Source organism: Botrytis porri, assembly GCF_014898465.1.
Source record: "Botrytis porri strain MUCL 3234 chromosome Unknown BPOR_004, whole genome shotgun sequence".
Lineage (NCBI taxonomy): Eukaryota > Fungi > Ascomycota > Leotiomycetes > Helotiales > Sclerotiniaceae > Botrytis > Botrytis porri.
This window is the reverse complement of record NW_024066078.1, coordinates 230,775-256,126: the sequence shown is the minus strand read 5'-3', so window position 1 is coordinate 256,126 and position 25,352 is coordinate 230,775. Positions and strand designations below refer to the sequence as shown.

General features: G+C 37.0%; 8 protein-coding genes across 8 annotated transcripts; 3 read left to right on the top strand and 5 right to left on the bottom strand.

Moving 5' to 3' along the window:
- Positions 1 to 10,775: 10,775 nt before the first annotated feature.
- EAF01_003071 (uncharacterized protein) lies at positions 10,776 to 12,639 on the bottom strand (the record flags this gene model as incomplete). Its single annotated transcript, XM_038911325.1, has 5 exons — positions 10,776 to 10,803; positions 10,902 to 11,956; positions 12,041 to 12,233; positions 12,351 to 12,486; positions 12,624 to 12,639. 5 exons carry the CDS (start codon positions 12,637 to 12,639, stop codon positions 10,776 to 10,778), a joined length of 1,428 nt encoding a protein of 475 aa, XP_038772560.1.
- A 1,039-nt stretch (positions 12,640 to 13,678) lies between these two features.
- EAF01_003070 (uncharacterized protein) lies at positions 13,679 to 14,635 on the top strand. Its single transcript, XM_038911324.1, has 2 exons — positions 13,679 to 14,209; positions 14,284 to 14,635. The coding sequence occupies exon 1, from the start codon at positions 13,857 to 13,859 to the stop codon at positions 14,193 to 14,195; it is 339 nt and encodes a 112-aa protein (XP_038772559.1). The 5' UTR covers positions 13,679 to 13,856; the 3' UTR covers positions 14,196 to 14,209; positions 14,284 to 14,635.
- A 175-nt stretch (positions 14,636 to 14,810) lies between these two features.
- On the bottom strand, positions 14,811 to 16,501 carry EAF01_003069 (uncharacterized protein; the record flags this gene model as incomplete). The annotated part of the gene is made up of 2 exons (XM_038911323.1): positions 14,811 to 15,683; positions 16,358 to 16,501. 2 exons carry the CDS (start codon positions 16,499 to 16,501, stop codon positions 14,811 to 14,813), a joined length of 1,017 nt encoding a protein of 338 aa, XP_038772558.1.
- Positions 16,502 to 17,288: 787 nt separating this feature from the next.
- On the bottom strand, positions 17,289 to 18,020 carry EAF01_003068 (uncharacterized protein; the record flags this gene model as incomplete). Its single annotated transcript, XM_038911322.1, has 1 exon — positions 17,289 to 18,020. The coding sequence occupies one exon, from the start codon at positions 18,018 to 18,020 to the stop codon at positions 17,289 to 17,291; it is 732 nt and encodes a 243-aa protein (XP_038772557.1).
- An 841-nt stretch (positions 18,021 to 18,861) lies between these two features.
- On the bottom strand, positions 18,862 to 20,641 carry EAF01_003067 (uncharacterized protein; the record flags this gene model as incomplete). The annotated part of the gene is made up of 8 exons (XM_038911321.1): positions 18,862 to 19,267; positions 19,318 to 19,363; positions 19,412 to 19,535; positions 19,590 to 19,981; positions 20,031 to 20,227; positions 20,278 to 20,353; positions 20,410 to 20,548; positions 20,606 to 20,641. The coding sequence occupies 8 exons, from the start codon at positions 20,639 to 20,641 to the stop codon at positions 18,862 to 18,864; spliced, it is 1,416 nt and encodes a 471-aa protein (XP_038772556.1).
- A 166-nt stretch (positions 20,642 to 20,807) lies between these two features.
- Positions 20,808 to 23,369, bottom strand: EAF01_003065 (uncharacterized protein). The gene is made up of 2 exons (XM_038911319.1): positions 22,700 to 23,369; positions 20,808 to 22,647 (listed from the first exon to the last, which is right to left on the bottom strand). The coding sequence occupies exons 1-2, from the start codon at positions 22,998 to 23,000 to the stop codon at positions 22,346 to 22,348; spliced, it is 603 nt and encodes a 200-aa protein (XP_038772554.1). The 5' UTR covers positions 23,001 to 23,369; the 3' UTR covers positions 20,808 to 22,345.
- Positions 21,157 to 22,014, top strand: EAF01_003066 (uncharacterized protein; the record flags this gene model as incomplete). The annotated part of the gene is made up of 2 exons (XM_038911320.1): positions 21,157 to 21,650; positions 21,699 to 22,014. The coding sequence occupies 2 exons, from the start codon at positions 21,157 to 21,159 to the stop codon at positions 22,012 to 22,014; spliced, it is 810 nt and encodes a 269-aa protein (XP_038772555.1).
- A 130-nt stretch (positions 23,370 to 23,499) lies between the features above and the next one.
- On the top strand, positions 23,500 to 24,459 carry EAF01_003064 (uncharacterized protein; the record flags this gene model as incomplete). Its single annotated transcript, XM_038911318.1, has 3 exons — positions 23,500 to 23,719; positions 23,769 to 23,871; positions 23,934 to 24,459. The coding sequence occupies 3 exons, from the start codon at positions 23,500 to 23,502 to the stop codon at positions 24,457 to 24,459; spliced, it is 849 nt and encodes a 282-aa protein (XP_038772553.1).
- Positions 24,460 to 25,352: the final 893 nt, after the last annotated feature.

Genomic DNA, 25,352 nt, shown 5'->3' with positions numbered 1-25,352 from the left:
ATGCAGGTATCGCAATTTCCAACAACTTCTTCAACTATCGTTCTCATTCGTGGGAAGTAACTGATTTCCCGTAATCTTGCGAATGTTCTCGCAATTCCCTGATGTCCATGTGCCGGCAACCCGTGTTGTTCCGTCACGAATTCCTTAGTCATTCGACTAGGAATGTATACTTTTCCGTGGAAGTATATGATCTCGTTTTCTATCGTGAATCCTGGTTCTATTGTCTTGCGTATGCGTATAGCTGTAGCATCCTTGTCGTAATGTGATTGGATTTGACTCCTGAGATGGTTGTCTTCCAATATATGAGTAGCTGCAAGCTGTGGTGCATTGTAAACCAGTGATTCGCCTTCTTTCTTGAATATAGCGTACGATTCGTACGACTTATTTTCTTGATATCCTGGTTTTCGGCTAAGAGCGTCGGCTCTAGCGTTTTCTGATCCTTTGACATATGAAATCTTAAAATTGTAGTTGGCCATGGTTTCCGACCATCTGACCTGTCGTCTGTTTAACTGCTTCGTTGTGGTGAAGTAAACCAAGTTCTTATGATCCGTATACACCTGTACTGTGTATTTTGATCCTTCCAAATATACTCGCCATTCTCTAAATGCGTCGACTATCGCCAGTAATTCTTTGTCATATATTTCGTAGTTCAATTCGGCTGGTGATAGCTTTCGAGAGTAGAATGCGATTGGTTGCTATTTCTCATTTTGACCTGGTTGGCTCAACACTGCGCCTATAGCAAAATCTGAGGAGTCCGTTTCCACTATGATTTGCTTCTCAGGATCGAATGTCAACAGTATTGGCTCCTCGGCCACTGCCTGTTTGAGCGTTTCGAAGGACTCCTGCGCCTTGGCGGTCCATTCGAAGCTTCCTTGATCTTTTCTGGTTAACGTGGTTAAGGGTGTAGTAATCCCTGAATAACCCTTGATGAATCTTCTGTAGAAGTTGACAAATCCCAAGAAGGACTGTACTTCTTTGATTGTGGTTGGCTGCCTCCATTCGAGCACTGCCTTAACCTTGTCTTTGCTCATCTTGAGCCCTTGGCTTGATACGGTGAATCCTAGAAACTCTGTTTCTGTGACGTGGAATTCACATTTGCTTAGTTTGCATAGCAAATCAACTTTAGCCAAACATTCGAGGATGTTGCTGACGTCTTTGACGTGTTGAACTTCGTTGTTTGAATATACTAGAATGTCGTCTAAGTAGCATATACAACAAGTGTCCAAATATTGTGACAGCACATTATTCATAAGCCTCATAAATGTTGCTGGTGCATTGGTTAGCCCAAATGGCATAACCTGGTATTCGTATAGCCCGTATCTGGTTTTGAAAGCGGTTTTCCATTCTTCGCCTTCTTTTATTCTAATCAAGTGGTAGCCATTGCGTAAGTCCATCTTGGTGAATATCGTTGCTCCGCCTAATCGATCTCTTAGTTCCGTAGCTAATGGAAGTGGATATCGATCCTTTTTGGTAAGCGCATTGAGCTTTCTGTAGTCCACAACTAGTCTCTTAGTACCATCCTTCTTGGGTACCCACATAGTTGGACTTGCCACTTGGGACGTGGATTCTCTGATCCATCCCTTGGCTGAGTTGTCGGCGATATATTCTTTGAGCGTCTTTAGCTCATCGGCTGACATTGAGTAAATTGGGGTGTGCACAGGCATCTTGCCTTCCTCCAATATTATCTCGTGATCCCATGGCTTGTGTTCTGGTAAAGCCTCATGGATCCCTGGTTCCTTGAACACATGTTCGTATTTCTTGTACTGTTCTGGTATCATAGGCTCTTCTGCCTTGATTGCGATTTCCTGCCGTGTCGTTGGCTTCTGCATTTGTAGAGGAGGTGTACTGGCCTTCGCTCTTAATGGAGGACCCTGGACTGGGTGTCCTACGTCACCGAAGTTGTTCGCGTTCAACTCCCCTTGGCGCGTGTTACGTCTCGCGGACGCCTCTAGCGTGTCTCCTTGACCGCATTTGCACTGATCAAAGGTCACTGTCTCTTGTGACCAATCTATCTTAGGATTGTGTGCCTTCAACCATGGCATCCCTAAGATGATCTGTTGTTGGCCCAATGGCACAACGTCAAGCTGTATAACCTCTGAATGTTGGGTTATGTTCATTTGTACTGGTCGTGTCTCCTGTGAAACGTTCCCGTCAGATCCTGCTAGTTGTCCGTCAACTAACTGCAATTGGTAGGGTTTTTGTTTCTTCTGGAGTGGAACTCCCAAGTACTTTGCAGCTTCTGGTGCAATAAAGTTTCCTGTAGCCCCTGAATCTATCATGGCTTGCTGTATTTGTCCGTTTATTTTGACCTTGCAGTATATCTGTCCTGCTTGTCCTGTAGCATTCAATTGCTGGGTAACTTGTTTTTTGTCTGTTTCGTTGGATTGTTGGTTTCTTGTCTTTCTTTTCTTGGGGAACCATCCGGTTGCTTCTTTATCTGATCGATGGATTCCGCAGAATTCATCATAGCAAGCAGTCCAGCTCATCATCGCGTGATCTGCTGGTATCTCTTCCTTAATACATTCTTCCGTTACCGATGGTGATGGGGTTCGGTAGTACTCCTGTTCCCACAAGTCTACTGCATTCATACCCTCTTGGTTTCGCGGTAACTCGTCCAATAATTTCCGGAATTCTTCACTGGTGAAGGTCTCAGTTTCTTCGGTCTTAGCTGGATGTTCCTGGGATACAAAGGTAGCGTTAAGTTGGCCTTTGCCGAACTTGGGTTTGAAGTTGCCTTTCTTTCCTCCTGTCTTCTTACTTCGGCAATCCGCTGCCCGGTGCCCTGCTTTTCCACATTCAAAGCATAAGTTGTTTTCTCGCCTTCGTCTTTTCTCTGGGTCATCATTCCCGTTTCTATGGTGCGTAGCGTCTAGTTCCATAGGGTCCCCGTAACTCTGTGTACTGTAACGTGGTCTATCCTCATTCTTACGGTAGCGCCCTTGCCTATGATTTGTCTGAGGCTTGTATGATCGTTGGGTTTGTTTGTACCTGTATAGTCGGTCATCGGCATCGATGGAGCTTTTGATTAGTCCGTTCAAGTCATCGTCCTCCCCTTCCCTATCAAGTTCCAAACGTACTTCTGGTTTGAGTCCTTTACGGTAATGACTCATGATGGCGACCTTGTCCCATTTAGTTGTCCCCGCATATCTTCGGAACTCCGTAGCATACTTCAATGCCGATCCTGTCTGCTTGAGGTTGAAGATCTTATCTTCCGCTACCTCTAGCTCATTGGAGTTCCCGAAGATTCTACGAATTTCTGTCTTAAATCCTTCGAAACTGTCGAAGATGGTTCTTGTGGGCTGCATGCGTTCCCTGTCGTCATGCTCGAAATAGTCGCGCAGGTATGGCTGAATCCATTTGCCTGCCTCGCCTCTGAGGTATGACACGGCCCAAATACTCTTAGATTCCTTTTCGGTGAACTTGTCTTGGTTGAATCTAAAATAGATTTCAAGTTGTAATAGGAAGGTGTCGAGTTCCTGTCGACTTCCTTGGTACTTGTCTGGTAAGGCAATCTTGAGTGTTTCGTTGATGGTGATCTCCTTGGGAGCATCAGTCATTTCGACATCATCGAAGTTGCTTGCTGGGGCCTGTTGGCTTCTGGAAGAACTGTTGGCTGCCATACTGGCGGTTGGTATTGAATCGGTACTTAAAGCAGAAAGGGTGCTCAAAGTGTTACGGGAGCTGCCTCTAGGGTCACGTGGAAGTGTCTAGAGATCTCTCGAGGTGGTTTAGACTAGACTTCAAGTAGGAATTCAATAAGGTTGTAACTGGTTGCAATTCTCGTAACTATAGTAATGAAACTAATGATTGTTCTTGAGCACGAAGCTCTACATTGTAATGAAACCCATTCTTTATATAGACCTTCGTTCCTTGTTGTCCCATTGATCCCATCGTGTCCCACCAGGTGGGAGCAGTGGGATCCAGTGGGAATCTCTAATCCCGTGACTTTCTGATCAGGTGACTCGGTATGTTAGATGTCGTCGTAACATTTATATACAAAAATAATCCAAACGATATAAAAATTGAATTCAATAAAGTTACAAATAAACAAGATATTATTGAATACTAATAGAATGATTTATCAAATAATTAATTAATGAAATATAAAATATATTTTATTGAAATAGGATTTATTAATAGAATATATACAACTGGACTTTTTAATAGATAATCCCTTATATATACTTTTCTATAATAAAATCAATTCAAATAATCATATAAAAAGATAATTAATAAAAATGAGATTTTTTAATTCAAAGATTGATATTTAACCAATGTTTTTTAAAATATTATTTCTAATATTAATATATTAGAAATATTAATAATAGAAAAACTTTAAGTATAAGTACTGAAAAAAGAAAAGAATGTGAAATGTATAAATAATATTCAATATAATATTAAATTTGAAAAAGACTTTATACGATTATAAAATAATATTTCAATTAAAATATTTCTTAATGATATTATCTTTTTAGTTGTATTAATAAACATTTTATTTCTTATGTATATATAAGATATAAATTGTTTGTATGTATTATTTAATAATTTTATAAATATTTTAAGACAAAGTGATAAGATAATTCTTATTATACGAAAATGTTATGACGGGTAACATTGGATTATGTAATAAATGTTATGTAATAGAATGTTGAAGCCTTTAAAGCTTAAGATTTAAGGAGTCAAAAGCTTTTAAAGTTTAGGATTTAAGGGATTTAAATAGAATAGAATTATGGGTTTTATAAAACAAAAAGGTTTATATAAAAAGAATAAATCTTATTATAATATAGAGCTTTATACTTAAGAATAATTATTAGTTTTATTATTATAATTATAAGAATTATAATTAATTATAATCTTATTGAATTCCTATTTGAAATCTAATTTAAATTATCTTGAGAGAACTCTAGATATTTCTATATAACCCTAGAGGCAGCTCCCGTAACAGAAAATGAGGATATCCTTTTATGCTTTTAAATCAAAAAAAAGAATTAATTATATATAATCATTTAATAAAGATGAAATTTAAGTAAATTCATTAAAGATTTGGTTATCTATTTGTATAAAAACTTATAACTTTTTTAAATCAAATAGGATATGATATTGATACTTGTATAATCGAGAAACTTAATAAATTCTATAAATATTATTAATTTTATATAAAATCCTCTGAATGATTTAAATTTATAATCAAAAATGATATTAAGTTTAATTACTTTATTATTTTTGATATCTTTTATATTAATAGAAATTTAATTTTATATATTATTAATAAGGTAATTATATATAATGTTATAGTATTTATATAAGATATATTTATTAAAATAATATGGAATGCTATTCGAAAATGTTGGATTGATATATACTTAGGATTATTGGATTATATATTATATAATATAGGTATGAATTTTATATTTGAAGAATTTAAATAAAGTGTAAAATATCTTTAAATTGATATTCGAGAAGTCTCTATCGAAGTCTATAATGTAATTAGAAAAGTTAAAAGATATTACTTCTTTATATAATATGTATATAATATATTCAAAACTAAATTGAAAGATGATAATTTTGATAAAGAATTAATATTATAAATAATAATGAAAGTAATAAACAATATCGCTAACTTAAATAAACTTATATCGATATTATTTATATATAGAGTTTACTTTTGAATAATATTATACGATTTACCATCTTTATTAATTTTAAAACAAGCGAGTGTATATTGTTTTGTAATAAAAGAAGTATGTAAAATTTATACGAAACAAATGGTTTAAAATGTACTTACTACTCGAAATAGTTTAGTTATATATAAAATACTCATCTTACTTTTCAATTTATTAATATAAATATAAAGAGAAAAAAAAAGGTTGAATAGAATTGTATAGATTATTTACAATTATTAATCAAAACTGTACAATCGATCTCAGTGTTACGGGAGCTGCCTTTAGGATTATATAGAAGTGTCTAAAGATCTCTTGAAATGGTTTAAATTAAACTTCAAATAGGAATTTAATAAGGTTATAACTAATTGTAATTCTTGTAATTATAATAATGAAACTAATAATTGTTCTTGAGTACGAAGCTCTACATATAAAGAAACTCTATTCCTTATATAGATCTTCATTCTTTGTAGAATTATAAAGCTTTGTTCTGCTTGAATCCTTTGAATCTCATAAATCTAAACATTTATTCTTTGATCCCCTAGATCCTCTAGGTCCATCACATGACCGTTTGGCCATGTGACGCGGTATGTTGAATACCGTCGTAACACTCCCTTATAGCTTAATAGAATTTCGTATAATAATAATAAAACTATTTTATAAAGAAAAAGTATTTAAAGAAAACCAATCATTATTTATTTCGAAAATAATTTTAATAATATCTTTAAATATTGAAAATTCAATACTTCAAATTCATGAATTACAAAGTTCTATATAAATAATTAAATAAATATCTATATAAGTTTTTATTCAATATTTAATTTTTAGAATAAAAATTCCTAGAATTTCATCATCTTATACAATCAATATCAATAACGAATATAATCAATTTTTTATAATTATACAAAATAATTAAGATTTAATAGAAGTATTTATTATAAAGAAATAATAAAAGGTATTAAATCTTATAATAGAATTTTATATAAAAAGAGTTATTATTATAAAAGGCTTACCATTTGAAGTTTTATAAATATAAGAAATTAATAATTTGATTATAAAAAATATATTTGAATTTATTAAATATAATCCTTTTGTATATATCAAAAGATTGTTTAATTCACATTTTATAAATAAAGTAAAAGGATATATAACAAATTTCTTATATAAAAAATTATGTTTGGTTATATAAGTGTATAATAATTCAGATAAAAAGTCAATTTTAATTCAAGCATTTATAATACAAAGATTAAGTTAAAGAATTATTATAGTTTTAATTCTTATATTAATAAGAATGAATATCAAATTAATAGTATAAGATATTATATAAATGTATATATAATCGAAAATACTATTAAATTAAATTATATTAATAAAACTTTTGAAAAAACTTTAGAATAAATACCTAGATAATATAATTATAATAGTTAAGAAATTATTATATGATATTATGAAAGTAGGGATTTATTAATAAATAATATGTTGAAAATATTATTAAAAAAAAACTTAATATGATAATATCTTTATATAACCCTTATTTATTTATTATTAATATAAAAGATGTACAATTTGGAATTATAAAAATGTAAATAGATGATATATTTATTTTAATAGATCAAGAATTTATAAATTTTGAGAATTCAGAACTTAAAAGTATAGATATTAAAGTAAAATCGAATAAATATCTAATATATAATTCATTTTTAATTTTTAATAATTATATTATACAATAAAATGAAAACTGTTTAATTCTTATATAAAAAGATTAAAAAAAGAAACTTATAAAAGTTATTAATTTTAAACAATATCATAAACAAAAAGCTTGAAATATATATATTACAACAATTTATTAATTAAAAGTATTATACAATTTATCTATCATTACATAATATTAAGGTATTTAATAAAAGATTTAAATAGTAAATAGAAAACCTTAATCAAGAACTTTTATTTATCCCCCTCATACAAAATTATATAAAACTATTTATTTTTATTAATAAAGATTTAAATAATCAAATAGGTTTTGTTATTATATTAGTAAATAAGGATATATCGGATAAGAATATATTTAAATTGATTAGGAATATTATATATTATAATAATACGAAAAGCAAAAGAGTTATATATAATATAATAGGAGATGTAGATATTAATTTTGTAATAAAATCAATCTTACAAATTATCACTTCTTAATTAAATTTATTTAATATTCCAATCATTATCTATACAGATTCGTACTTATTATATAAATGTCTTATCAAATTGAATATAACAAAAAAGAAGAGATTTATAATTAATATAATAGCATTACAATAATTATATATAAAAAAAAGAACTTATTAAAATTCAATAGATTGATAAACTTAACAATATTACCAATATAATAACAAAAGAAAATCCTAATAAAGTATTAGAAAGATTTATTAATATAAACACTCTTGTTATATATATTAAAGAATAAATAAAACAAAAGATATATACAAAAATTAATTAGATTTTCATACAAATATAAATTATAATTAAAAATAGAGTTAATAATATTTTATTTATTTTTATTTTTTTTACAATTTTTTTTCTTTTTGAAAAGTTTTTAATAAATAATTTAATTCCAAATTAGAAAAATATAAAGAAAACCTAAAAATTATATAACAATAAGAGGAATGTACAAACTAATTGATAATAAGTGGTTTTTTAGTGGAATTAGAATTAAATAAAAGAAAGTGTTCGTAAGTATTAGGAGTTTTTAGATTAGCTAATAAAGAAGAAATAGAACTTTAATCGGGAAAAGCATGAGGAGAAGGTGAAGGTTGATATCATCCATTAGTAATACAAGAATACAAACAATTGAATTATACATACTGAATCCTATAATCTCTTCATTTATAATTCCCATAATTATTATCGAAATATTCCTATATATAACAATAATTCAGAAAGGATATAAAACTATAATGATAATATTCCCTATAAAAACCCTCAATAAGAATCCCACAATTCTATATTAACAAGTCATTTATGTATAATACTTATATTATACAAATTTATATAAATATAATTCGATTATATATATATAAAACAGAATTATTTAGTATTATTAAAAGAACAAGTTGAAAATTATTATAATAATATAGTACAAGAACTTGCCTGTTAATAAAGAGAACAGAATTTTGATTTAGATCCGCCACCATATTTGCTACATTATACAATTGAAAAGCCCTATTCGTACGAAAATATTAGTATATTATATATAACATAAAACTAATAGTAAATGGAAGATAATTAATAATACAAACTGCTTATATCTTAGCAAAAACTAATATACATTTCAAACAATCAATTAAATTCGAATTTTCTATAATTTCAAAAGGATTAATATAATACTAAATCTAGGTATATCGTCCAATACGGCCAAAGAATACATATATAATAAGATGATTTAGATTTTAATGGTTTTGATAGTTTTCTAATATAATATTTAATTGATTTAAGATAAAGTTTATTATACTTATTTGATTTATTATAGGAAATAGGGATTGAACTAAGCGATAAGATAACTATTTATTACAAGTTTCAAATACCAATCTGATTCATATAAATTCTATTTGTATGAAAAAGAAAGTTAAGTTTGTATCAAAATATATAACCAATAATATAACATTTTATATTATACTTTACCTTATATATATATATAAAATATATAAATGAGAGTAGTACACATATATAAATATAACAATTCCTTTTTTATATAAAGAGGGTAAACAGAAATAAACAATTTTTTTAATTATATATATTGTGTATATACACCTTACCAAGTCTGCCCAACAATTATCGAGTCGTTAATATTATTAGATTACTATTTATTTTTATTTATAAAAAACGTTTATAAGTAATTATATACTTTCTTTATTTTCTAATGTAATTTTATAAAATTTGAAAATATAAAATTTAATTATATAAATATTATATAAATTAAATTATTTATTAAAAATTCGAATTAATATAAGAGTTATTATAAAAAGAATTTTTTTGTAATAAAAATCGTAACAAGTTCGATTTTTTTTAAAATAAATTAGAAATATTTATATAAAAACCAGATTTTTGAATAACTGATTTTTTATGATTATTTAATATTTTTTTCTTTTTCAGGAATAATGATTAGTTATTAAGATATGATTATTGAAAAAAGCTTAGTTTTGATGTATTTTTGAAATAGCGACCCGATGATATTGATGACCCAATGATAAATCACATTAATGTATAATATATAATTTACTATGAGTAAGTAGATAAATATCTTATCTCACAATCTCACAATCTCCTCTCCTCTCCTCCTCTCCTTTCCTCCTCTCCTTCTCTTACTCCCCCCCTCAAATCCTAGGTATCTCTAGAAAGTTCCAAGAACTTCATTCTAATAAGTTTATTCTATTTCATCCCATCCCATCCCATCCTATCCTATCCCATCCCATCCCATCCCATCCCATCCCATCCCATCCTATCGCATCTCATTCCATCGAGAAATGGAAAAGGAAAAGGAAGAGAAAAAAACGGAGATCTATATGACTATTCGTATCGGCATTTGATGTATTCTATTCGTATGTATGTATTACTATGTAATCTTACCATCTCCCATTTACCCATATATTTCATCCCATATCTCACATTTCGCATTGCGCATCGCGCATTCCACATCTCAATACACACCATCACATTCGTTTCATCCCCTTATCATACATACATACACATAAAAGTAAAAACACACCTTGATATCGACCCATCCATCTATAACTGTAGCAAAAGACCTCTCATCCCGTGGGCAAATAAGGCAAATAAAGCAAATGAAGCACAAACAATTGAACCCATCACTTGACCCCCCAATCTCTCAACCCCTCCAAATTCCCCAAAACTCAATCACAACACTATATTCCATCCACACGACTCCAGTCCATTTCACCCTCCACCCCACTAATCTACATGTGATATCTTTCCGGTCGATAAACCCCGCCTCTAAGAATCGCAGCCATAAGACGCAACTGTCTACCAGTTAGACCACGTCCCCTAGTCGTATATATGCCATTTGGATATTGTTGAATTGTAGCTAGAAGGTCCAAAGTGTGCGTATCAAGCTCTCGTCTTCCTGGCGGGTCTTCTATTTTACGTCTTAATATCACAGACACAAATTCGTCAATTTCTGACGTACTTATGATAAAAAGAAATACAGCAAAGAAGAATGTATAGGAAACTTACCCTCTGCTCTTCTTAACAATGTGCTTAACTTCTTCTTCTTCCTGTTCATCATCCACATCCTTCATCTCTTCGTCCTCAGCTGCAAACTTTTGGTTGTTCGAAGTATCATTATCAGAAGTCAATTCTGGGGTTACCGATGCGGCTTCCTCGTTAACTTTCTTCGACTGTTTGCCACCTTTCTTAGCGACTGGAGCTGGTTTGGTCTTGGTTAAGATTTCATTCTCGTCATCATCTTCCACCTTGACTTCCTTTTTGACGACTGGTTTTTTGGCTCGAGAATTCTTGACAGGGACTAGTTTGACATCTTCTTCATCTTCGGAATCCTCTTCTTTAATTTCCTTTTTGACTACTGATTTCTTGGCGCGAGAATTCCTAGAGGGGGCAGGTTTGGTATCTTCCTCATCTTCGATATTTTCCTCTTTCTTAACAGCAGGAGCTTTTCCTTTGGAACTCTTGGCAGGGGCTGTTTGGGTGTCTTCCTCGTATTCGGAATTCTTTTCTTTTTTAACAACAGATGCCTTTCTTCTGGATTTCTTGACAGGAGCGGGCTTAACCTCTTCTTCATATTCTTCAATATCTTCTTCATTCTTAACCGCAGTCTTTCTTCCACGAGCCTTTTTGGCAGGCATAACTTCTTCCTCGGATTCCTCTTCTTTCTTGACCTTTCCGCCTCTCCTCTTCTTTGCGGGCTTTTCATCCTCTTCTTCTTCTTCTTCGTCAACTTCTTCTTTCTTCACTCTACTTCTCTTCTTTGGTGTATTAGCCTTCTCTGACTTTACTGCATTTCTTTCTCTTTCCGCCTTTTGTCTCTCCTCTTCCTTTCGACGGGCAGTCATTTCCTTTGCAAATTCTGCAATCTTCTTATTGAGAGCCTTAACTTTCATACCATTCGCCTTTCCATCATCAATGAGCTCTTGTTTTTCCTTTTCGGCTTCATCCCATTTGACTTGAAGTTCAGTTAGATCACCCATTTCAGCCGACTTTTGCTCCTTGATCTTTTTCTTTGATTCGGAGGTACGAGTTCCTGTTTGACCGAGGGTATTCATTTCCGGGTCCTACTTTTGGTCAGGCCTTCCTAGTGTAAAGTGTTATGGGGAAAACGGAGGAGAGGATGAGTGCAAATGAATAAAAATACATACACCTTTCCAATCTTCGGGGTCAATGAATCCTTGCATAACAACTCGTCTGACCTTCTCCTGCATTTCAGGATGATCATCTAAACTACCCTTCCCACCATCATTATAGCCATCCATCTTATCAAACATATAGCCTCCCTTACCATCTTCAAGATAATTTCTCATATTCTCAAGTTGTTTTCCAGTGACACATCCCCTGATTTGCATTAGCAATAGATTGTGGAAACAGATTAGAGTTTAAGATCATAGTTATTTGAGAAACAAACACCTCGATAAACTTTACTTCATCAAACACTATTAGAAAATAACATACCAATGTTTCCATTGCCAACCTCCATGTTCTTGAATCTCAACCCAAGTACCCAGTCTCAATTCATTTTTTTGAATCTTGACACCATTATCTTTACATTCCTTATTCTGACATCCAGCTCGCGCAGTGGTTGCGAGTTCTACAAGAATCAGTGATCAATATTCAAATCCATCCATCAAGAAAGATGATCCTTTCTCGCCGTTGAGCACCAAACGCGTTATCACGTGAAGACAAAAAGTTGGAAATTGTAAGGCAAACGAAAGAGAAATTACGTACCAACGCGATAAGACATATTTGCTGTCTTGTGTCTGTTGATAGAATGAAAGAAGAATGCCCGAAAACGAAGTGTAGATAGGGAGGTATTTATATCAATAGGTACCCAGATATCCGTGGCCTATCTCTTTCCCTCAGCTTCTGCAGCTCACCACCAAACGCGGGTGTTGCACTTCTTTTTAAACAAGGCGTCGAAAGAGTAAATGTCTCTTGCTATATCTCCTTTGTGGCGTGCGATATGGAGAAGTTTCGTCGAAGTTTCAAATGAAGTGTCAGAGTCATATGAAATCGCAATAAAGCTTTGTAAAGAGAAAATCAAAGTCTTGAGTGAAATACTGATTTGATTGTATGAAGAATTTATCTAATGAAGGGGATTTCCGATGAAGAAGCTTGAAGCTTCCAAGATTCATTTGAGCTTGAGCTTGGACCTTTTCATTTCGGATGGATTATGTAAGCGATTTGATTAGGCAGAGACGTCACGTTACATTCAATTCTATATCCTATCATTCCATTTCTGTAAGCTTGGGAAAAGAGGTACCTATATGTACTTGACCATCTGCGGGAAGGTTCAATGTCAGAGTAGGAATATCGAGTGTAAAGGCCACAATAACAGGTGTTTTGTTTCTGTTTGACTCGATACATATGATGAGGCTCTCGCAAAGCACTACTCAAATATGCTTCACAGGGGAACGATTGGACATTCATCAAGTTGAATGAGTTGGCAATATCGATGGTCATTTCGGGAGGTTAGCTACTATCAGCTTCATATCTTCAAGCAGCTACACAGAGGACTTGATAGTAGGTGAGTATTGAAACCCTCTAGACTAAATTCGGCGTGAGTATCATCTAATTATGGTGAAGGATATAAGTACGTCACATGGGGTAAATCCTGGCTGGTATTGATATAGCTTTTCTCAGACTGTCAATATTCTTCTCTGAAGCATCTCTCTCCTGGAAATAGACATTCCAAGTATGCCACATAATTCCAAAAGACAACATCAACAACAACAACACTCAATATGTAATGCACCATATGCTGCGCCGTTCAGAAGCATGGGTTGAAACGGCCATAATGTAGGCACCGAGGCTGCACAGTTTGACCCCTACATACATCCTCTGACATTGGGGTCAAATATCTTATCTCATCCTTCTGCGGTTTCCTTTTCTTTCTCTTTCTCTCCACTCTCCACTCTCCACTCTCCACTTTGGAGTTCTCAATCAAGATCTCTTCTCAAAATGCTTTTTCCCTTTCTCCTCACATTCAGTCAATCAGGCATCGACCACGACCGTATTTCCTTCGGCGCAGGATTCGGTCTACCTAGTATTTTCACCTACTCTCCATGTGGAACAACATTCCCTCAATGGCTCACTCAATGGAGGTACAATGATCGTGAAAACACCATTCGAAAAATCATCTGCGTGACTGGATTATTACTTCACATTCTGTTGAATCTATTTTATATCACGGGATGGGGAAGCTTATGGATTCTGTGGGGAATTCTAAGTGCCTCGTTTAATTTTTGGTTTGTGTGTATTGGGTTTTGGTGGTTGAATATTATGAGAGGAGAGAGGTAGGTTTATGGGAGAAGGTATGTATCTATATAGCTAACTTGGAACTGTAAATTCCATTCTGTTGTATCTAATCTGATAAATCGGCAAATAGAGCAACAAGACAACACTTCGATATGATCATAGCGTTTCTCCTCGTCGTATTTACCTTCTCATTTATTCTAAAATCAATCACGGGATTGAATTCGCGTGGAGCGATTTATTTCTTTAATGATTGGTGGTCGCCTCTTTGGGGATTGGCGGATATGTTGTGTCCACTTGCTGGATGGGTTAGTACTTGGGAAGGAATTGGAGTGGTCAATTTGGCATAGAGCGTGGATGTTATCTAGGGGGGTGGGGCATGGATTCCGGAAACTAGGACTCTTGGCTCGTCTGAAGTCTGGACTTTTACCGTGAAGAGTGGATCACGAAAATAGAATTGACTGAATCTAGGATTGCAAATGACTTCATTCTGTTTAGCGATTCATTCTACTACCTACTTGCAATTTGAGGTGAAAGTTCTCCCTCCATGAAACGTGGAGATACACTGTGCCAGCGCACCAGCTCACAATCTCTGATCAATTTCTTTCCCCCCCCGGCCCTCATCAACCCATCCTTTCCAGCCACTCAGTCCAACACCTTCTAAAAATCCCCCAAGGCTTTCCTATACTTCCTACTAATCCCCTTCAACTCACCCCTCGTCTTCTTCAAGTCAATCATCAATTCATCAATAAGATTACTCAGCATCAACTCATGATCCTCTAATTTTTCTTCCTTTTCGCGCAGAGTATGTATATCAGGATCTGGCTTCAATACCGTCTCGATGCGTATGTTTTCTTGCTGGAAACTTCTTATAATCCTTGTAGTTTCTGAACGAACCATTTCGGTGGTTTGGACCTTGTGGTATTGGGGCGCTGAAGATGGGGATGCAGATTGTGTTTCGGATTCTGTGCTTTCGGGTCGGTTCTCGGTGTTGGAGTGTAGAGTTCGCGATGCAGGTTCGGGGTCGGATTGGCCTGGGGGTTTCATTGTTGGATTAGCGACGTGATGAGTAGGCTCGTGAACTTTCTTCCGGTATAATTCGTTTCTTAAGAATTCTGGAGGGCTTCCACCTCTGTCGAGATCATCGGGATCAGACTCTTGGCTTATCTTTGGTGATACTTCGTTCCTTGCGAGCCACATGGATCTTCCACCTCTGTCGAGATCATCGGGATCCGAATCATCACTTTGAATAGCTTCGGTCTGGGATGGTTGCATGCGATCTTGAACAGAATCTCGAGCCACCTCAATAATTTCCGTATGTAGGGGATCATCTTCGATCTCCCATTCCACCTGGGCGCCCGATATCAATGTTTGAAATCCAGCAGCAAGCGGCTCTTCTTGTCTCTGTCCACTATCCTTGAGATCTCCATCACTCAACTCTCGCGCGCTTTCTACTTCAGCCCATACATCGTCATCTCCAATCCGAGATTCTGCCTCTTGGGTAGAAATATAGGTCGACATAGCTTCCTGATGCTTCTCCCAATAACCACTGCACTCTTTGATTGAAGCGGCTGTGCCTTTCACTCCAGATTCGGGTCCCGCTGTATCGGAATTAGGCTGCGCACAAATTATCTGTACCCGTGGATTATCTGCGGATAATCCGCTCCGCGGGTTATCCGTCAGAGGTTCTACCCGCTCTACGGATTATCTGTCGAGGCTTTAAAATTACCCGCTCCGTACGGGTAACTTGCGGATTATCTGCAAATAATCTGTGGATATATGAGTAGACGGATTATCTACAAATATATAGGTTATCTACAAATAATTTACAGATTATCTATAAATAATCCATGGATATATAGAATCTCCGCTTTTTTCGCTCAAAATATAAAGCTATTCCCAGATTATTCTCCAGCTCAAAAGTGATCCAAGCTTAAATTTATACTAATTTTTATATTAATTATAAAATTATACTAATATTATGAATAATTATACAATATACGGGTAGGTGAATATCCGTAAGTAATTTGTATTCGCCCTGTGGGTTATTCATTCAGATTTTTGAATTATCCGCTTCGCAGACGGATTATCCGCGGATTATCTGTCGAGGCCATTATCCGCCCCGCGGGTACCCGTTGCGCAGCCTAATCGGAATCAGAACACGATTGTGTGCTCACTTGACTTTCTCGGAGCGGGCCTTCCGGTACTAAATCTTGTTCGTTGGAGTCGGATTGTGATGGTGTGCTTGTTTGGCTTTCGCGGAGTTGCGCTTCGGGCTCTGGGCTTGGTTCAGTTGGGGATTTGGATTGGGGCTCGGATTTGGCTTTGATGGCGCGGTTTTCACGGGGCATTGTGCTGGCGATTGTTCGCTTGGAGATGGATGAATGAGAGGGGTGCTGAGGGAAAATGGATTGGAAATTGATGTTTTTGGGAAAGTGATTTGGATTGTCTGATGTAGAATATGGAGGGTGGGGAAAGAGGTTTAAGTAGGTTGGATGAGGGGGTTGTTATTTGTTCGGGATATGAAGATAGTGATCAAAGACTGAGATTGCACGAAAGAAATGAAGAAAAACGACGAAAAGGATTCTGAGATGAGAGATGTTTTTTCATGATTCTCTTAGTTTCTATGTATGATGGAATGAGATTGACAGTAGGCTTGTGTATCAACTTGTCAAGTGGTCTCTCTTTCAAGGGGGTGACTGAGAGTATCATATTGCAATCTTATATGAAATGTTTGATAAACGATTTCAACCCAATTTCTTGAGGTATTCGATCATGCAAATAATAGAGTTCATAGAAGTATCCCGGATAGTCCAAAGCCAGAAACAATGGTAAGAAAAGATATTGAAGCGGATACAGAAATGCGTAGCCGAAAAGGAAACATCTATCGATTTCTTTTTCTCCTTTACAACTAAAAAAAGATTAGTTGATTTCTTTTGCTAGATTTAATCCATGAATTAGATAAGAGGAGGTAGGTACGAAATTCACTCTACATTGTAAGAGCTAAATTGCAGATTCTTTTCACCCCTTTCTTACTGTTCAATCCCTGTGATATTTACATGATCCACGATCCAAATATGCAAGAACCCTCAGATAGATGCCCTCAACCACCTCCCAAACATTCAAACATCCCACAAATTATTCGAAATGACCATTAACATGATGCGCAACCGCCATTTCATCGCCCTCAAACTTCCCACAAACAGGACATGTACTCATTGCAGATTTGAAGACTTCTCCTGTTGATCTTTCTCCCAATACTTCTCCCTCGTCATTCTGACCGCTTTCTTCTGGCTCCATGATGACTCTCTCACTGTTTTTCTTTCCTTCAACCGTATTTTTCTTCCCCTTCCGATTCCCTTTCACAACAATATAATCTTCCAAACTAGCTCCTGCACTATTACTCGCCGCGGAAGATTCCTCATACCCATCTGTCCTAAAATCCGAGTACATGTTTCCACTTCCCCCTCCTCCTGCTCTTCTCATACCTCCCACCCTTACACCCGCATCACCACCTCCACCCACCTCCCCATTCCTCCCCAACCCCCTCATCCCCCCCTCCCCCTCCTCCGCCTCCCCTTCAGTACACAACCCCTGTACCCTCCCCACCCTTCCATCCCTCAACCTAACCTTCACCCCCCTCGGATGATCGCCCCTCGTCAAAAGTTCCCTCACAAACCCTTTCACTCCCCTCCCACTCCCCTGGTCCATTTTCAAAACAATCGATACGGGTGTTCCTGGGTGTAGGAGCGCTATGTGTGGGACTGGAGATGCGTTGGTATGAGAACGTGGTGCTCTATCACTATTGCCACGGCCTCGTCCATAGCCTCTTCCTCTTCCGCGGCCGCGGGGAGGGTCTGGTGTGTCCATTTTAAGGGGGGATATTGATGGCGAAGATTTTATGGAGTTGTGTTGTGAAAGTGGTGTAGTCTTGTCGTCTGGACAATAAAATGGATGGATTGATATAGATAGTCTGTAAATAAAATTGCGAGCTCCTATCCTATCTGATATTTTCGCTTCGTCTTCTTCCCTCCAACTTGATTTGCAAATCTTGAGGCAAGAAATAATTCCAACTGGATGGTTCTTTTGTCCGTTTATCTGTTGTGGTGAATGGCTATTGAGCTTTAATCTATATTATTGTGAGATGGTCGATAAAATTTTATTGAAATTCTTCAAGCTATCATGGTTGTTCGACACAAAAGGAAGGTCGAGGCTTTGAGCTGCAAAATATGACATCGTGACTAAAGAAACACGTGAGTCGCAATCATGTGATATTTAAAAAATGTTTGAGATCTTAAGCAATCTAAAAGTTTGCAGAAGCAAGAATACAAGTGGTGAGAAATCATGATGGCTAAATGTGTGTTTTCATCGGGGAATGCCAAACAATATTCACATAGGAGAAGCCACTAGTGGGTGCATAGATTGACAAAACACTTCCTAACTTTCGAAATTTCAATAAATTCACGCTATAATTGTTTGATATCAGAGTTCACATTTTGATTTTTCCATTTTCAATTAACGATTGTAACAATTCCTAAAATATACAATTCGATTTACCAAGAGGTATTTACAAATCCATTTTTGCGGCGTCTGGTCAGTCCATACAACTGGTGAGCCTAAGCTTCTGGATCCTGTAGTTCATAATCATCTCTTGCCATATTTCAACCAAACTTCAAAAATTCCAAAGATCCAACAGGATTAAATCCGCTTCTCAATAAGCAAATCTCCTCATTCCCTCTCCAACTCTCTTGTTTAGCCACCCATAATAAAACCTCAATCCCACACATCCTACACACACAAAATACAACAACCCAGCATTCACCCAATGTCCTAACGGAAAGCCTTCTTTCGCTTGGGTTGACTTGTATATCCAGACACCTGCAATTTGTCCTGGCGCTCCTACTGATATATTCAATGCAATGGCAAGTCCAATGCCGGCTGTTGAGAAGATATTTGAAGAGAGGAAACCGAGAAGAGGAGGGATACAGGAGAAGGCTCCTGAGGCGGCGATAATGAGACAACCATAGCGGGGGTTATACGAAGTAGGAGGCAGGAGAGCGGAGGCGGTGAAACCGATGGCGCCGACGAGGGCCATCATTGAAGAATGGAGGGCGCGACTGAGCAAGATTAGATGATTGCGAGTGGAGAAGAAGAGGATTCAGCTTACGCATTGAAGTGATCAGCGGACCAGGATACGAGGATCGTTACAACATCTTCAAAGGGTTAATACTGATTCAGTAGGGGAGAGGAAATAAACGTACAGGCGACAGCATATGGTGGGACTGTCATAAGTTGAGCCTCGAGGTTTTTGTATCCAATTCCAGCAGTAATACTAGGTATGAACAAGGACAAACTCGAGAAAGGTGTAGAGATACCAAAGTAAATCTTAAAGTCCGGGTCAGCGTGCCATAGAACGTTATGATGATATTTAATACTCACTGCATAATGAGCATATAATCTCCAGGTGCAAAGAGTTTCCTTGGCTTCTTGCCACGTCAATCCTCTATCGCCTCCTTTAGCTCCCTCTGTCGCAAGTCTACTTGTGGCCAAATCTTTCTCATCTTTTGATAGCCACTTTACTGTTTCTGGATAATCTGGTAGGTAGAAGAATACAAGAATGGATGATAAACAAGAAGGAATCCCTTCAATAATGAATAACCATCTCCAAGCTGACATTCCGTGGGCACCATTCATATGACCGACTCCAAAAGCGATAGCGCCACCAAATGCTCCTGCAAGAGTCGCGGAGGCTAGAATGAATGCGACACGAATTGAGCGTTCAGATGTACGGTACCAGAATGTCAGATAGTAAACTAGACCTGGGAATAGTCCTATTGCCATATTAGTGACTGCTTACAAAAGAGGGCAAAAAGTATGTACCGGCTTCGAACATTCCGAGAAGGAATCTCACAGCCGTCACACCAGCGAAGTTATGAGTAAATCCAAGTCCAATTGTCATGATACCCCACGAGAACATTAAGAAAGATATCCATTTGCTTGGACTGAGTTTTTTGAGGAAGTAATTGGATGGTACTTCGAAAATTGCATACGCGATCAAAAAGACCATCAATGCGATGCTGGAATGGATTAGCAATCAGCAGTTCTAGGAAAAAGGGTCCACACATACATATACTGAAAATCAGTCATGTGTGTATCGGAAAGAAGATCATCATGAGTAGAAGAATTGAGCGTTTTAGCATTGCCTACTTTCTATCAGCTTCATACACACGACGTGAGGTCGACAAGAAGTGAGACTGACCAATGTTCGAACGATCGAGGTAACATAACAAGTAAATACCAGCACATAGAGGTACGATCCTTAGATCTTGCTTCCAAACCAATGCTTTAGTATCTGCGACAATTTTTCCCCCTGTAACATAGTCTGCTTCCTCAACTCTCTGTGGTACATTGTTAGGTCGTTGATGGAACGAAACGCGAAGATATTTTTAACTTGCCTCTTTTCCTCCTTCGAAATCAGATATGTCGACCATAATAGAAGAGCGCTAAAGTAAATCAAGCAACGCAGCAAATCATGTATGTGGAAGAACACAGTAGGGAAATATGTACATAGCAGGATGAATCACAAAGAAAGATAAAGAATCAGTATTACACCGCTTAGATATAATGTCGCATTCAATGAAATCAGGCCCTGTGAATCTCCACGCGACATGACAAGAGTGGAGAGAATGGAGCGAGGATCGCGCGGCCTACGATCATTGGCACAAGCGCTGATCAGGTCTGGGGTAAAGCCAAAGGAGGACTAGCGTATAAATCATGTATGATATCTCTTAGCCTTGCATGAAATGTGGCTGAGTAGAGAAAACAATCAAATGTTTGACATAAGCCTTGTCCTATTACGGTGTGAACAAACCGCAGTCAATACTTATATGGAGCCACTGGGTTGAGTTATTCGGTGTCATGAGAAGATGTATGATTGATTGTTGACTTCATTTTGTTTACCTCGACCACTCAAGATTCTAGAGAAGGAATCCTCGTTCCAAATGAAATGTCTAGTCAAGATAGCCCTCTCTCTATAACATCTAGCGTCGCAGGAATATTGACCTTTGTGGCCGCTATTGCAGCAGCGATATACGTTCGATTCACCTACTTACGCAATGCTGATAACGAATACTTCCAAGTCAAAGCAGCCCTTTCGTGGCATAAAACTGAATCACAGTGGCTTCATGATTTGGTTTATGCATCTGATGGTCCAAAAGATCGTTTCGGACAAGAAAAGGAATATCAGATGTATGTCTCCGTAATCGAGGAACTTGGAAAACTTGAGGAGAGATTACTAGAATTGGTGACCGAAGCCGAGCTGAAGGCTAGTACCGAGGATGATCAAGGAAAGAAATGGGCCTTGGTACCGAAAAGTATGGCATTTAGAACGAGTGTAGCCATGTCGTGGCTACCTGTGAGGAGGAAAGCTTTGGAATTAGTTAGGCAAAGAGATGCATTAGGAGCTAGAGTTTTATTTGCACAGATGAGTATGATGTCATCGTAAGTAGGATACCCCATAGTTTAGGGGCTCGAAACTGACTAAATTAGACGAGCTCGAGACCAAGAATCACAAGCAAAGAAGCAAAAGGAATTAGATCACGAAAGACTTGACCGACTGGAAAGTACAGTTCATTCTCAACACGAGAAGCTCGATCGACTAGAGTTTTTAGTATATCGATTGATGCATCGTGATCGAATTGGATCTGAGAGCGTTCGTCGATGGGAAGCTCAAAGAAATGACACTTTTGGAACCGACGATTCTCAGTCCGAAACTCCGGTTGAGACTGGAACAACTATCCCTTTACCAAAAGCAGAAGGCTACGACCTTGAGCATTTTCAAAAACCAGAATCGACAGCTGTTTAGCGAAGGGTTCAGTGATACCAGTAAATTGAGTCAAGGAAACATGACCACTCTTTCCTCGCTTCTGCTTCATGAACTCGGACCGCTAGCTGCTCCCTCGACTGCTTCTCTCTCTGTTCGGCCCACCTTAGCACCCGAGCACCTGCACCAGCAAAGGGTGCACGTCTTTGTCCAATAATTTGGTGCACTTTGTAATTGGCGTTAAGTGAACAGCACCTGCCAGAACACAATCCGTAGTTGGTGCTGTCCAGAGGTAAATAGGCATCATATGGGACCTCTTGTCTTTAGCACAGCCCCTCTCCTAAAAATCACCCAGAATCTCATTCCTTAACGGCTAAAGGAATGCATACCCTTTGACCTTTAGGTATATAGCACAAAATGCAACACTAGGTACTGCCCATAAGATGTTCAACTCAACCACCGCCCAAATCCAGATAGTCCCTACTGGTGGAGCCTGTTTCATTGTGGCAAAATGACCGTATTCATTTGTGATGTGTATAAGATAACATCCAGCCATTATACTAGCAGCAGAGAAGAAGATTTCGTGTACATAAGGATGTGCTTCGGCAGGTATTCGAGGTAATAAATTCGAGGGTTCGGGATGTGGATGGAAGGCGTAAAAGAGAAGCCAGATGACTGTTGAGATCAGCAAATATTCTGTTACGCCCAAGTATAATGTAAGACTTACCAGGACATGCTTGGAGGGCCCTCGAAACGATACCCTTCCAGACGATTTCTTCGGCATATTGATGTGTAACCAATACATCCAGAGTGAAATGTAACATCGTAAGACTGATTGTCCATAAAACGGAATCCCCTAGTCTTCCTATTAAAATCTCCTCATTTTCTCCATCTAATTCTGCTTGACGCTGTCGTTGAGCTTCACTTAAATTTCGTTTTTCTGCGATATCGAGAAGAGTTTCGATGGATGGATCAGGGCCAGATCTATCTGGCTTTTTGAGCTTCAATTTCGGTTCTTTGCGTGGCATAATGTTTGCTGTCTCGGAATGAGTGATAGTATGGGGAGGAGTGTCTCGTGGCTTTCACAAGGAGTATAAATGCTTGCTAATACCCTGCGAGCCTTGTCATCTGAAGGTAGTTGCAGATAGATGCAAGTACCTAGATACATATACCGAGTAACCAAGGCTGACACTTGAGACGAAAGGCTGTCGAATACTTGATTAGGTCGTGTTCATGTAAGAGTGATGAATTTCATCTCGTACATATCTAGACCATGTAGATTTGAATGACATTGGTCAATATTTGATCCGATCCCTTGCAGTGAACCTCGAATTATCCCTTAGCGCAAGGCTCAAGGACCCATATATTTCTTGACCGACAAACCGGTCATTTCCACTCGTTTCTCTTCACGAACCCCTCTCAAATCCTACATATCCACTCCATTTCATACTCGTCGTCGCTCCATTTTAACATACACCTCGACCCTTTATCAAAGCTTCCCCCATAAATACCTTTGAAATGCCCAAAATGCAATGGACCTATTTCCTTACCATCCCTATCATCACTTTCGCTGCATGGCAATATAGTGTCACCGTTGTTAACTCCAAATTTCCCAAACTTCGTAACAAGAAGATATGTCTATTGATCGCGCATCCTGATGATGAAGCTATGTTTTTTGCGCCAGCGATGCAAGCTCTTACGGATCCAGAACTTGGAAACCATGTTAAAATTCTCTGTTTGAGTAGTGGTATGTAAGGTGCATGATATCGAGTTAAGCATATGTTGATGTGCAGTAGGTGATGCAGATGGATTAGGAGAAACTCGGAAGAAGGAACTTGTTAAGAGTGGGATGCAGTTGGGCTTGCGACAAGAGAATGATGTTTTCGTCTTTACGAGTCCGTAGGTGTTTCTCGAATCATGTCGCATAAGTACTATTTATACTAATCGCGTTTCTTAAACAGAGATTTCCCGGATAGCATGACGAAGATATGGGACAAAGAAAAGATCGCCAACCTTTTGGCATCTGCCTTTTGCCCTCCTCACACAAGAAAAACAGACCTTACAACTGCCCCAACTGCATCTATCGATGTTATTGTAACTTTTGATGCGCAGGGAATTTCTTCGCACCCAAATCATATTTCCTTGTATCACGGCTCTCGAGCCTTGATCGCATCCATGATGCGGGATCGTCCAGGATGGCAATGCCCTATTGATCTTTATACACTTACCAGTGTCTCAATTTTCCGAAAGTACACATCTATTTTCGATACCTTGAATACTATGGCAGTCGCAGCATTTTCGAAGCGAGAGATAGGCGATCATCCAAGTCCTTTGTTGATGATGAGCGGGGTGGGTCAACTTAGAACCGCGCAAAAGGCTATGACAACAGCACACAAAAGTCAGATGAGGTGGTTCAGATGGGGTTGGATTGGAATGTCAAGATATATGGTCATTAATGATTTAAAGCTGGAAAAGGTCGTTGCGTAGATACGCGTCTGAAAGGTACAGTTCAGGTTTATGAGAAAGAGAACAGGGCTCTATTGTGCAGTGCACAGTACAAATGACTTTTGATAAAAGTATCTCTTGCGCATAAGAGAGTATGAATGGATGAGAGATGAGTAATGCGTATACGAAGTTAGCATGCTTCTTTTGATCTTATTTTGTATTGTTTGTTATTTTTTTTGTTCTCTTCCGCAAGATGCCTACAGACCGGGCTAGAAAGCCATCGGCTTTTCTAATCAAACTTGCTTGTTGTATTTAGACACATATTTCTCTACTTCATGATACTTCAATATTATGAGTTATGATTCATTTCATTCTAAAATTCCTTGTTCATTGAATCCAGCCATAGAGCTGACATTTAAACCTTTGAATTTGATCCAGTCTTCGTTGTTTGTGACAAAGTTAGAAGATTTCAACAACTGGCTTTTATCACTATTCAAAGCCCGGTTTTATTTCTGTAGCTGCGCATTCTACAGTCTCTAGTCTTACATACCACCTCAAGTATCATCACTAGTACCATCTATCTGGTTACAGTCAGCGCCACATAGAGACCACGTAAAAGAAAGGCAAAAAAGTAATTCTCGCATCAAATCAACGCAATACGGTTTCAGAACAAAGTGGAGAGATGGTAAGAATTTACTTCTATTCCCGCTACTTTTACAAGCTTCAAATAGTGGTTTGATATGGAGTTAGACTCTCACAACATGAGATTTGCTTTCTTAAATCAATCTAGATTTGAATGATGATTCTGTGTCCAAATTCCTCTGTTCCTGTGGATATCACTTAATCGCAGTATCCTTCTCATTCATATCAGTAAAAACTATCTCTCCCAACTGATTTTCTTCATCTAGTCTCGCAAACCCCCATTAGCGATCCAT

Bases quoted from the DNA above. Each gene is read 5' to 3' on its own strand.
- EAF01_003070 (XM_038911324.1), top strand. From the start codon at position 13,857: ATGCTTTTTCCCTTTCTCCTCACATTCAGTCAATCAGGCATCGACCAC.
- EAF01_003065 (XM_038911319.1), bottom strand. From the start codon at position 23,000: ATGCCACGCAAAGAACCGAAATTGAAGCTCAAAAAGCCAGATAGATCT. The intron at 22,648-22,699 runs GTAAGTCTTACA...TGATCTCAACAG, and splicing joins GGCCCTCCAAGCATGTCCTG to TCATCTGGCTTCTCTTTTAC.